Source organism: Geotrypetes seraphini, chromosome 16 (assembly GCF_902459505.1).
Source record: "Geotrypetes seraphini chromosome 16, aGeoSer1.1, whole genome shotgun sequence".
Lineage (NCBI taxonomy): Eukaryota > Metazoa > Chordata > Amphibia > Gymnophiona > Dermophiidae > Geotrypetes > Geotrypetes seraphini.
This window is the reverse complement of record NC_047099.1, coordinates 44,471,372-44,484,863: the sequence shown is the minus strand read 5'-3', so window position 1 is coordinate 44,484,863 and position 13,492 is coordinate 44,471,372. Positions and strand designations below refer to the sequence as shown.

General features: G+C 44.5%; 1 protein-coding gene across 3 annotated transcripts in view; it reads left to right on the top strand.

Moving 5' to 3' along the window:
* The window catches only part of CADM3 (cell adhesion molecule 3), a 106,077-nt gene that overhangs the window by 69,727 nt on the left and 22,858 nt on the right, over nt 1–13,492 (top strand). For all 3 annotated transcript variants that reach the window (XM_033924375.1, XM_033924373.1, XM_033924376.1), the window contains exons 2-5: nt 7,855–7,998; nt 8,410–8,562; nt 9,780–9,917; nt 11,933–12,103. In XM_033924375.1, the coding sequence (XP_033780266.1) occupies nt 7,855–7,998; nt 8,410–8,562; nt 9,780–9,917; nt 11,933–12,103 (606 nt within the window). The remainder of the gene's footprint in view (nt 1–7,854; nt 7,999–8,409; nt 8,563–9,779; nt 9,918–11,932; nt 12,104–13,492) is intronic.

The following is a 13,492-nucleotide window of genomic DNA, read 5'->3' as shown; positions in this document are numbered from 1 at the left end:
CCCACAATGCATTTGGAACAGGGCTGTACAATGATTAATCGCATAAAGTGCTCCCTCACATTTCTTCATGAGTAGTGCAGTCTATAGATAGCAGATGTAAAGTCTGAAAACTGACCCATTTCAATTTTATTGTCCCATAGAAAGGTGGTATTTCAAATCCCATTACCCCCTTTGTTGTCTGGCGACTTTATTTTTCTAATCATCTCGTTCCACATCGCTGGTTCTGCTTCCCTGGGCTCTGAGCTCTATTTCCAGGGCCTCCTATCTAGTCACGCTTTGTTTTTCTTGTTTTCCTCTTTACTTCCTGCCCTATATCCATCTTTCATAATCAACTTTTCTTCCTTTTGAAATCTGTCTCGTTTCCATCTCTTCTCTTCCACGAGCACCCTCTTCCCCCTTCTGTCTTTCCTCCTCTTCCTCTCCCTACCACTCTGTGATCACCATTTTTCTCCTTCCCTCCCCTGTCACAGTCTCCCTTGGTATTTTTTCCCATCTCCTGTTTCCATCATCTGGCCTTCTCAAACAACCCCCCCCCCCCTTGTCCACACTCTCTAAAGTAAAAATGGGGATAGATTCCGTACAAATGTAAGGAAGTTCTTCTTCACCCAGAGAGTGGTGGAAAACTGGAACGCTCTTCCAGAGTCTGCTGTAGGGGAAAACACCCTCCAGGGATTCAAGACAAAGTAGATAAAAGACAGGTTGTTCACCCTCTCCAAGGTAGAGAGAACGAGAGGGAATTCTAAAGTTAAAAGGGGATAGATTCCGTACAAACGTAAGGAAGTTCTTCTTCACCCAGAGAGTGGTGGAAAACTGGAACGCTCTTCCAGAGTCTGCTGTAGGGGAAAACACCCTCCAGGAATTTAAGACAAAGTTGAACAGGTTCCTGCTAAACTGGAACGTATGCAGGTGAGGCTGAACTCATTTAGAGCACTGGCCTTTGACCTGGGGGCCGCCGCATGAGCGGACTGCTGGGCAGGATGGACCACTGGTCTGGCCCAGCAGTGGCAATTATTAGGTTCTTATAAGTGCCTCTGGGACCCACTTAAATCGCTCTGAATATCAGCCTCCGTGAAAATTTTTTATTTTATTTTGAACATATTTATCAATTACAATCACAAGTATCCGCTTGTTAAAGCAACACAGAGAAAAGAAAAAAGAGAAAAAGAAAACTCAATTATGTTTAGGAAGTTAATAGAGAAATATATTATTCTCTTTCTTAGACCACAAATTTAGGCCCCTTTTATCAAGCCGCGTGAGTGTGGGAGCTTTTACCGCAGCGGCCGTTGATTTAAAAAAACCCTAACGCGGCTTGATTAAAGGGGACCTATACTGGGGAGATCATTTAGAAAGGGAACAAAAAAAAATCTTTTTTATATAGGCTGAACGTGTATAATCATCCATCATCTCCATATCAACCCCAACATCCTCTATGGCCCTAGTAAAATTATGAGTAAACCTTTATGCACTCAGCCCTAGTAAATTTTCAGAGGCCCTTTTACGAAAGCCTGGTGTTCGCTAACAGAATTAGCGCACACTTGAAAGCTAAGATGTCCATTTTATACCTATGGATTTCATAACATTTAGCACATTCTTAGGGTTACCTAATTTTGCATTGAAAAATCCCAGACATGGCCACGCCTTGTTCCGCCCTATTCTGCCTCCAATTGTGCCCCATTCTGCTCCCAACCCTGCCCTCGGAAAGCTTAATCTTTTCATTCCTGACATCCAGACCACATCCAAGGGCTTTCAAGCATGTGACGTCATCTGCACATGCTCAGAGGCCTTCCAGACGCAGCCAGAGCTTTCCAAAACCCGGGCAAAGTGCTGGGTTTTGGAAAGTCCATCCAGGCACCCGGAGGACATGTCCAGGTTTTCTCAGATGTCTGGTAACCCTACACATGCTAAGCTTTAATAAAAGGGCCCTAAAGGTAGCTGCATAAATCCCTTGATTATCAGGCCCTACATGTCCATGTGTACAAAACCAGTCTGGATCAGCCACTCCATGTTTATCTGGATGAGGCAACATTCCTATCTACCAAAAACAAACAAACACAGGGCTCCCTGTCTGAATTTTTTCATTTGTCCAGTTACCTACAATGTTCTTTATTGAGAATAGTCCATCTGTTACACTCAAGAGAAGTTCTCTGCATGTTCCTTGATCTAGATAAGTAGTAATCTTTTCTTCAAAGGCACACTACACAACCTTAAATCGATATCAAGTAGCTGTGGAGAGACAGGAAAAGGATATGCTTTGAGAGAAGCAACAGAGACAGAGCAGTTTTCTTTATTCAGGAAGAAGATACTTGGGATCAGAGCAACCAATTTGGTCTTCTAGCTCCAATTTTATTTCAAAATATCTTTTGATTTGCATTGAGAGAGTCACTGAAAGATGTTTTGAAAAAAACCTGCCAGTGCAGAATCCTGAAAATTCTGCTGCAGGAAACCAGGAGCTGTGCCAGTAATGAGGGGTCACTGAGAAATGAGAGGAGAGCGATGGTTGCCTTGTAATGGAAGGGAGCGGAGAATGGGATTACGGGAAGCTTTGGTTTTCACTGCTCTTATTTCCTCAGCATGGTCATGGTGCCGGGAACCAATGAACTTTGGTGTAATTCAGTAAAAGTTAGAATCACACCTAGTGGTACCTAAAGAGATCTTAGGCGTCTATAGGCATTTTAACTGTAGGTACATCACATTTATGCCAGGGTTTTCTTGGCCTAAATACTGGCACCTACATGTAAAACACGCCTTTGATCCGCCCCCTAACATATAAAAATTAAACACTATAGTTATACCAGTCTCTGAATTTTCAACAAACACTTTATAATTCATATCTTCAATCTTCCACTCAATAGATGAAAGACTTCAAGTTAAAATATAACCCCGATAAAACCAAATTATTTCTAGCATCACCATCTAATAAGTTTAAAGAGAATACATTAAAATTGAATGGGACAATGGATCCTGTCCTTCAAACTATTAAAATCTTTGGGATACATTTGGATCGTGATTTATCATTTGAGGTTCGAATCAATTCTTTAGTCAAGAGATGTTACTTCTGGCTTTGGAAACTTCGGACTATTAGAACTTATTTTACTTTTAATGCGGGCTGAGGGGCTCACAGTGGGCCAAGATGAGGCCGTCTTCTAGCAGGGCAAGACCAAGAGACTACAGGGCTGAGAAATTAGCCAGTAGGGACAAAAGCATGTGACTAGGGCCTGAAGCATGAAAGTCAGTCCTCCATAATTTAGATATTCTACATATAAAACGCTTGTGACCCATGAATAGGGGAAAGGAGTCACATGCAATGGTATAAGACACAAGAACTACAGCTAACAGGAAGTGACTGCTGGTTTAGAATAGACACGGGAACTACAAATCCCAAAGACAGTGCGAATATGCAGGGTGGGTTCAGAATAGCTTCTAACGCCTCCCACAATGATGGTAAGAAAGCATCATTGAGCTGCAGAGACAGTTCTCTTGTCTGGGGAGCCTTGTTATGCTCCTCTGAGTTTTCTTTCCATCTACAGGACAGTTTTGGTGCTGGGTCTGCGCAAAGGTTTTCTTTCCTGTTTGCTAGAGACTCCCTCTGAAAGGGCGGAAGGGTGAGAAAGGAGCTTTTCATGGCCATATCCATCAGCAGTGAATTGCAGAATCAGGGGAGGGAACTTCAGAGCCATTACAATGTTTTCTGTCGAGCTAATGCAGTTCTGTGCATTATTATAGTACCTAAAAACGATAAAGCCTAATCCATTCTCCATTTATTTTATAGTCTAATGTGCTCTCTCGGCAGACAGAGTCATCTCTGGTGTTTTCCAACGGATCTGATGTAATTAAATGCTGCAGTACACGTCTGCGCATGGGCTCCATGCTGACCATCTGTTTCTCATCAGGCAGCCATCATGTGTGAACCCTTTCCACTCATATTGTCCCACTGGGTTCTTGCTAAGGAGCCACCAAGCATGGAACCAAGTGGTAACCATCTGGCTGTGGGTTGATCAGAATTCCATGGAATTTTTGTCTTTTTTTGTTTCATAACCATTGAACTATTAATCCATTTTGTTGGACCAGAGGCCAGTTTCATATTTTTGAATAGGGTTGGTTGGTAAGATGATAACCACCTCTTACTACACAGGTTGTCCGTCTCAATCCAGTGATAAATTAAGTAGAGGCTTTGGGGTGAAACAGGAAGAGCAGTTGTGGAGAATTGGATTTAAGGGTGAGGGTCTATTCAACAGGCCTATGGCGCTCTGGGTCAAATTCTATATATAGCACCAAAATAATCAGCACCGACTAGAACGGCGCTTAGCGTGATTCTATAAAAGGTATTTGCACCTAATGGAATTGCCCTAACTGCCAATGCATCCCATAATTTTTAGGCACACCCATTTAGGCCAAGGAAAACTTGTGCCTAACTTGTACATGCATTGGGGGTTCAGATTCTATAAATGGTATCAAGTGATGTTGACATTGTTTTAGTCTTTTATTTGTTCTTTCAATTTTCTATACCGTTTTCCTGGGAGAGCTCAGAACGGTTTACATGAATTTATTCAGGTACTCAAGCATATGTCCCTATCTGTCCAGATGTACCTGGGACAAAGGGGAATTAAGTGACTTGTCTAGGGTCATAAGGAGCAATTGTGAGTTTGAACCCACAACCTCAGGGTGCTGAGGCTGTAGCTTTAACCATTGCGCCCCACTCCATTAAGTCAGCTTTTCACTCGCCTAATTTGGCATCATCTATGTTGGACGCCTAAGTCAAGCATGCCAATTCTCCACCCAAAATGTCATGTTTTTTTTCTGTTCGTACTGGTTCATTAATGACATACATTGCAACATCATGGGAAAAATATCAATGACATATCCCATGTCAAACAGCCCGTGTCTGCTAGGCACCCTCAATCAATCCTTCTCTCAGCCTGAAGGCCGAGCATCGACTTAGGATTCCATTTACCATTTGGAAGCATCTTGATAAATATTCTTCCTCAAAATGCTTTCAGTCAGGATTAATATTCCTATAACTTTGCTCCCAGGCATTCAGTCTGGCAGGTTTGTGAGCCAATATTACAAAGCCGTGGATCTAAAATGGAACTGTCTAGATGTTAATGATTGTAAGGTCTAACTAATATCAGTACTACAGTTATAGTCTTGGATTAGCTATGGCATTGTAAATTAAGGGCTGGACACTTGTGGCCACTTAGAATCACAAGCAGAGTCTCCAGAACTGGCCAGATAAAGCCCTACTTGTGTAACTCAGATTTGTTTTACTTATTCGTCTCCTGTGCTCTGTAAGCATTCCACTACATTAAAACTCATTCAGTGAGGATGATCTTTTGGTGTTAAGGAGATGCAGAGTTATGATGTTACAAGATTTTGTGGGAGTTAAGACCTGCAGATACACAGCATGGAGGTCACACATGTAAAAATGGAGCCTAGGCTTTGTCAGCTGGAACGCTCTTGGCTTCCCCCTAGTGGCTGATGCTATTGTTTGCATGTGAGGCTGAATAAAGGACATTTTCAAAGGCTTAGTTGAGATGGGTAGAAAAAAATGAGACTTACACCGATTGAATTGCCATTTCAGTCTGCTAAAAGCATGTGTGTCCTGGTTCTTGCTGTGGTCCCTGCACATAACTTGAGAGAAAAGCTGAGCATACATTTCACACTTGGTGGGAGAGGGGAGATATAATCGAGAGCACAGGAGACAAGTCTCTCTCCGTTGAAATGAGGTGGTGAAGGAAACAGACTCAGAAGTTACGATTTCTCAGAAGGTGGTGGAGACAAAAACCATCCGAACTTAGGAAAGTTTGGGATACGTTCATCGGGAGTGAAGAGGAGAGGAGAGGAGATGGCTCGGATGGTCTCTATCTGTCTCCATTTTTCTTTCTTTTTCACTTAGGGCTCCTTTTACAAAGCCGCGTTGCAACCTGATTTTGAAACACAAAGAGGGCAGTCCTATATTTTTAAAAAGGCCTATCTCTAGGTCCGTGGAGAGCAGTAGAGTAGCCAGACCTGTTATTTTGGGCGGGCCTTCGAAGCTACCCTCCACCACCACCACATAATTTATCCTGCATCTTGCCCCCTCTCTTCCTGCCCCTGGATCTTCCTTGCCCGGTGTACCTCAGGTCCTGGATGGTGGCGGTCATGTGCATCCACTAATTGCACTGACTCCACAGGCTTCCCTCTGCCAGAAAGTGACATCAGCGAGGGTGAGGCCAGGCCAGGCGCGACAGGCTGCAGGAAACAAATGCATGTCCTTGCTCCTGCCTGCAAAGGTGACTAGGTTCAGGAAGGGGGGGGGGAGCTGCCGGGCTGTGGGCTGGTGAGTGGGAGCAAATGCCAGATCCAGGTATGGAAGAGAGGAGAGAAAGGTGGCCACTGCTGAATTGTCTTGGGTGGGCCTCAGCCACCCAGGCTCACTTGTAGCTATACCAGCGACAGAGAGCCACTCGATAAGGGCTGTTCTATAAAGGAAAGGAGAGGTCTGATACTAGCATATGCATCTGGTATGAATGTTCGTGCCTAGGTTTTGGAGAGATGTGTATAACATACTGTATAATATTCAGAAGGTTCTCTATGTAAGTGTGTTCCCTAGCCATGCTCGGCCCAGATTTCCTTCTTGTGAATGCTCACCTGCAAAGTAAGTGCTGTTAAAGATATGGTCCTTCTTACAGAAGTGATAAGCCCAAAACAATTCTGTAGGGTGATCTTAACCAAAGGCTGGGCCCACATACCTTAGGCCTTTGGTCAGGTCCAGGAAAGGTCTGGAAGCTGGAACTTGGGTTGGACCAGTAGGGTCGCATGGATGATGGGTCCATCAAGCCTAGTATCCTGTTTCTAACAGCGGCCAACCCAGGTCCCAAGTACCTGGTATAAACCCAAAGAGTAGCAACATTCCAGAGCTGAGATTGTGATGTCATAATGCCTAAGAGCCAACCTCATCAGTGATGTCACAACGGCTTCATTGTCCTATACTTGGCAAACATAAGAATTGACAGACTGAAGGTGTGGCTCACTGGACCCAGAGGTTGTGAGATCAAATCCCGGTGCTGCTTCTTAATCCTACAATGCCCACTGCCTTCAATGTCAGCTTTGAAACACCAAAGCCACAAAAAGGTGGCATACGAGTCCCTTTCCCTTCCAACTGGCGTTATTCCCGGATATTCAATGCTGGGTCTTTCATAGCCATTTTAGTCCAATATTCAGCACTTTACTAGCTAGGGGGCACAGCATAGACATTTTATGCAGTCCCGTTATGCAATTAACCTGGCTGCTTAAGTACTGAATTTTGGCACTTAAGCAGCCAAGTGCTGATTCCATCCCTAGGACGTCCCTAAAATAGCTGGTTTTCACTTAAGTACTAGCCGGTTGTTTCCTGTGGCACTAACTGATTAAGTGCGGCTGAAAATTAGCAGTTAGTCCCGAACAGGCGATTTAACCCACCAGGAGCCATCTAGGACTGGTTAAATTGGTTTGAATAATGACCCGATCCTGTATATGAAGCAGATTTACCAGCCGTAATTGAACTGCGGTGGTCAGCGTTTGAGCAAAATGCCAGACACAGATGTCGCATGATGTGAGCTTTTGGCTTTATTTTGCCTTTGGAAATTTGAGTTGCCTGATTTGCTTCTTCATATGTGTAAATTAAGATTAAATACAGTAAATAAAAAAACAGACAGATATTCAGCACCGACCCAGAAATGCCATCCAGATAGCAAACTTTAGCTTTACCCCTGTGTTCTCTTTTAAGCGCACTGCAAGGTTGTACCGCCCTTTCGCCCAGGGAATCAGTTTTGCCATGTGAATAGCTTTTGAGACTATGTCCCGTTATTAATGCCGGATGTCACTCTTTCTTGCTAGTTGCGAGCCAGCCAGAGACTTTGGATCAGATGGTGGTAGTTGGTGGCACAGTAACACTGTCCTGCAAGGTGGAAGAGCCGGACAATTCATCCCTACAATGGTCTAACCCACAGCAACAGACACTTTATTTTGGTGAAAAGAGAGGTAAGAAGCCCTAGACTCACCTAACACAGATTCACTTCCACCAATGGCAGAGTCCCAGTTATATCGCCAACATCCTAGATTTTTATCTAACCACATTTCCGCTGACCTCTCCCAGTCTCGCACAGTTCTAGTCAGTCCCTACTTGTCCTGTTGTCTGTTAATTAGACTGTAAGCTCTACTGAGCAGGGTCCGTCTCTTAAATCAGTTGACGTACAGCACTGCGTATGCCTATCACTGCAATAGAAATGTTAAATAGTGGGAATGTGCCATGTCCATTTTGTCTCCGGTTTTGCATCCCATGCCCTATCTCCGATTCAACTCTGTTGGTCTTGCATGGTCTTCGATTTTACACTAGCTGGTCTCACGATGATGTCTTTTGTCTTTTCTCTCCCCCTCTGCCCTTTCCTGAAGCTCTTAGAGATAATCGAATCCAGCTGTTGAAATCCACTCCCAGAGAGCTTACGATTAATATTAGCAGCATCATGATGGCAGACGAGGGAGAATACACCTGTACAATTTTCACCATGCCTGTGCGAACAGCCAAAGCCCTGGTGACGGTTCTGGGTAAGAGAGAGCACCGTGCATCCACTACTTGGGGCAGTGTGTGTATGTCAGAGGCGTAGACAGAAGTCTGTTTTGGGGGAGGGAGGTGCAAATGTGAACTGGGGCCAGGTATTCTCTCCCCTGACACGGCTGCAACATTAAAACATACATTTTCTGGTGGAGATGCTAAACTAGAATTAGCAGACCTCTGGATTTCCCCTTTTCAAGGACATGTCCGGGGGTCCGGATAGCTTTTCAAAACCTGGCATTTTGTCCTGGTTTTGATAAGTTTCCCATCAAAATCGTGTCAGGAAGGGGCATCCGCGCATGCGGTGACATCATTGCATGCCTGGGGGTGTGGCCTGGGTCTGGATTTTCCTTCAGGAAAATCTGGTGACCCTAAGCTAAGCCCATCGGTTGAAGAGGTTGCAGCTCTCCTCAAGCGCCAAAGCAGCGCTCAACTGCTGAACTGAGCATGTGCGAGAGTGCTGGCATCGGGAGCTGTAGCGTGCCTGCTGACTTAAATGCTGGCCAGACAGCAGAAGTGGGACTTGCTCAGGAGATTTCTTCGGCCGCTGGGCTTGGCATCCCCACCAGCCATTCAAGCAGAAGGAGCTTGAGCCAAAACCGGATCCTGAAAATCACTGCTTTTGTACAAATACTGACTGATTATTGACACTCTCTGTGCTGGCCCTGGTTCCCTCGATTCACCCTAATTTTGACCCAGCAGTTAGGTGGATTTTCAGCAGCATTACTCTGACCGTGTCACTGAAAATTAACTGACAAGGGGCCACAGTTCCTGTAAATACAGCTGAAGCTCCAGCTATTCTCCTAGCCTGACAGTTAATGGATCAGTTAACCTGCTGGGCTTTGTGGGATAGAAGGCACTGACTGGTTTATTTATTCATCTCATTCGTTTTCTCCCCAAAGAGCTCAGAACGGGTTACAGGTTAACATATGTAATATGCAGCTTACAAGCTACAATTTTCTATACTTACAGTACAAGTTTATTTCATGACAACACATACGAGGGATCTAAAAGCAATAGGCAGTGCAAAGTTTTATCCTATCTCGACACATGCAGGCAGGATGCAGAGTAACCAAGGCCCTTGGCCTGTTGGAGCAGTTAGAAAGGCTGATGCTGTAGGCCCAGGGAAGGCAGCTCCAGCCCCATGTCACAATTTTCTGTGTCTATCTACTTTCAGTAGCTGTGTTTCCTCTCATCTCCCCCACTGCAGGAGTCCCACAGAAACCTGAAATCATTGGATATAATGGTCCATTCAAGGAAAACGAAAAGGCCAGGCTGATCTGTAAAACATTTGGCAGCAAGCCCGCTGCTCAACTCAGCTGGTATAAGGGACCAGAAAAGCTGGAAGGTATCTAATCACAGTCCCTCTTTGTTCCACCCTATTACCCCCCTGTTGCTCAGGTCTCTTCTATAACAGGGCAAATGTTATAAAGGTTACGCTTACCAGACGTCGGATTTTCCCGGATTTGAAAAGCTTGGAACAATCACTGTCGGGCCGGAGCGCATCCACTCATGCGTGGATGTGCTCCTGCCCGACAAGAGCAGGCAGCGGGGGCAGGGATAGGATGGGATTGGGGGGCGGGACTGGAGTGTAGCGTGGCGGGGATGGGTGGAATTGGGCGGGTCTAGGGGGTCTGAGTTTTCCAAACAGAAAATCTGGTAACCCTAATAAAGGTTTTTCCACTGCAAAGCCTGTTTTATATAAAAATTTTGCACTGCCTTATACAGTGCTTGTCAAAAAGGTTGCACATCATTATACACACACATGTAGATTTTTCCAGAATAGAATAGGGGCGGAGTTGTAAAGCACATTTGTGTTTTATAATATACATAGGTACATGCCAGGGGCATAGCCATGGGTGGGCCTGGCCAGGCCACCAACAGAATCATGTCAGGGTGGGCCAATCGTCAGCAATTCCTAACTCAAGAATAATTACGAATGGGTTGAAGAAACACTGAAGACTGACCCACTGCTCGAAACATGATTCCGTTGGTAACTTAGGGGGGAGGATTCATCAAGGAGGAGTATGGCTTTAACATGCGTTAATGAATGCTAGACACCCATAGGTATAGAATGGGGCTTTGGCAGTGCGCATTAAAGCCATAATGCCCCTGAATGAATTCCCCCCCCCCCCCACTTCAAGGAAAGGCTTTGATTGAAAGGCTTGCGCTATGCCGCGTGGGTTGGGTCCATGAGATACGCTTTCCACATGGATGTTGGGGTTGCTTTTTGAACATTTAGCATAGACTCATTCATAATATAAAGAAAGACAAAAATGGTTTTGGACAGTTAGAAAAATGGATTGTTTTGGAATTAAAATATTTCAGGACCAACGATTATAACCCCAAGGGTTGTCTAATGGACATATAGCATAGTTCATTATACCGCGAGCATCAGGATCCTGTTTTGTCCTCTTTTAGACAAGGTGTGAAATAGTTCATAAAATAAGCATAAAGGAGGCACCTTTTTTTTACATTGGACACTCTGGACCTGTTATTTAAAAATGATTTAAATGGCCATTGACATTATCTGTCCAGTGGCTCATAATTGGATAGTGTTACTGGCTCATTTGGGGGTGGAGTAAGCACTTGACTGGCTATTCAGCACTTAAAACCAGTTCTATCTTAATGCAGCTTGCTGTAGCTGGTAAAGTGCCAAATACCTGCCCCCTTTACTACCTGTGATTTCTACCGCAGACTAGACGCTGCTCCGACACGCAGAGCATTTAGTGCTCTGGGCCGTATGTCTTTGTAAAAGAGGGGGGAGGGGTTAACCAACTCTATTTATATCGATCGATCGATCGATAGATATATTTAGCGCTCATAGCAATTCTGTGAGCATCAGCCCATTTGCCTACTGCAGCTTTGAAAAAGCCAGCGTTTATATTTATTTCAATATCTCCCTTCCTGCACCGAATGCCTGGAACAAACTGCCTGACTCGCTATGTCAACTTCCGCCTCTGGCAGTCTTCAAATCCAGACTCAAAGTCCACTTTGAAGCCGCTTTCAATTCCAAACTCCAACCCACCTTCTAAGCACTGACATCGTTCCCCCACTTGAGCACCTTCTTGTCCAGTTTGTCTGTCTTGACTAGACTGTAAGCTCTTTTGAGCAGGGACTGTCTCTTCTATGTTTCAATGTCTAGTAGTAGTCGTATATTTTCACCACTCCCGTATACCCAGAAATTCAATGTTGGAGCCCACACGTGGCCTAGCACTGGATATGCCGGCAGTGGTCAGCTAAATACTGTTCATTATTACTGGCTGAATTTTGGGGCCCTCTGTTATAAAATGTCTTCTGGATTCCTGCCCAGTACTTACTCCTCGTGCCCCCTTTTTTCGTTCTTTCTCTACCTCTCTGCAGGTGCAAAAAGTGAGGTGATAGAGGACCCAGTTAAGAAAACCTTTACTGTAAGAAGCCAGATTGAATTTGTGGTCACTCAGAAGGACAACGGCGTAAACATTGTGTGTGCGGTGGAACCTCAGCAGTACCTCAACGGACATTCGTCCACCGCGGTGAAGATTGAAGTGCAATGTAAGTTTGAGTGGCTGTAGTGGGATCTTGCTGCCAAAATTCTACTAGGGAAGATAAGTGCAACTGTTGGCACGGATAGGAGGACACCTGGCCTCGCCCCATTCCACCTCACCCCTGCCCCACCCCCACACGAACCTGGGCTCAGGGCTGCAAAACCCAAACAAACTGCTGAGTTTTGGAAATCCCCACAGGCACGCCACTGAAAAGAGGACATGTCCGAGTTTTCCCAGACATCTGGTAACCCTAGGTGTGGATAACGTACAGGTGCCCCCACCCATGTGAACCTTTGTAGAAAAGTGCTTAACCCTTTAAAGGGGCATTAAAATGTTTCTTTTCAAAGACGCTTTTCAGCTATGAAGACTCCCCTAGCTTTCCAATTTCGTAAGCCAGAACAACCTTCCTCTTCTTCACCCCCCTCTGTTTTAACCTTTTTATATTTACTTTAATTCAATTTACCTCGTCCCTTTTGTGTAAGAACATAAGAATAGCTTCACTGGGTCAGACCAATGAATGGTCCATCAAGCCCAGTAGCCCGTTCTCACAGTGGCCAGTCCAGGTCCCTATGGTTCGAAATTGTCCTTCCCAGGCAGTAAAATGGATTACAGAGTTGATAAATCATTTTTTTTAGATCATGGTTTCCTTTCCTTCTACTCTGGGTCAGAAATTAAGAAATTATTGCTAATATTCCACAATATTCACTAAATTAATGGAATCAATAGTCGCTATACAGCTTAGATAAATTTTCGATACTGTGTCCTTTTCAGCGTGGTTTTTGGACCTGGATACTTTATTTCCAAGATTCAACACTTTGCTATTTGTTGCAATTCGATTTGTCAGCAGCATTTCATGTCTTGGGCCACAATATATTAATCTATCTCCTTTCACAATTGGGAGTTGATGGACATGTACTGAACTGGTTACATGACTTTGTGGCCACAATATCATATTTAGTAAATTTTAATGGTAAAATATCATCTGCATGGTCCCCAGGCTCTGGTGTCCCTCAGGGGGTCACCGCTGTCCCCAATAGGACCCTAACTTACTAAGCCACGGTAGAGATTTCTATGAGTGTCAGAACCTCTACCGTGGGGGGGGGGTAAGTTAGTTGTCTTTGGGTCCATCCAGACTTGGTCATTTAAATATCATATGAAACTAAACTCTACTAGAACTAAATAGTTATGGATTGGATCCGAATATCTAGATCTACCAGAAAATGTTTTTTGAACACTGGAGAACTATTATTTATAGAAAAATCTACTAGTATTAGGCATAAGTTTGAACATCAGATAAACAACTAGGAGTGGCCTAGTGGTCAGAGCTAAAGCCTCAGCATCCTGAGGTTGTGGGTTCAAATCCTGTGCTGCTCCTGGTGACCCTGGGCAAGTCACT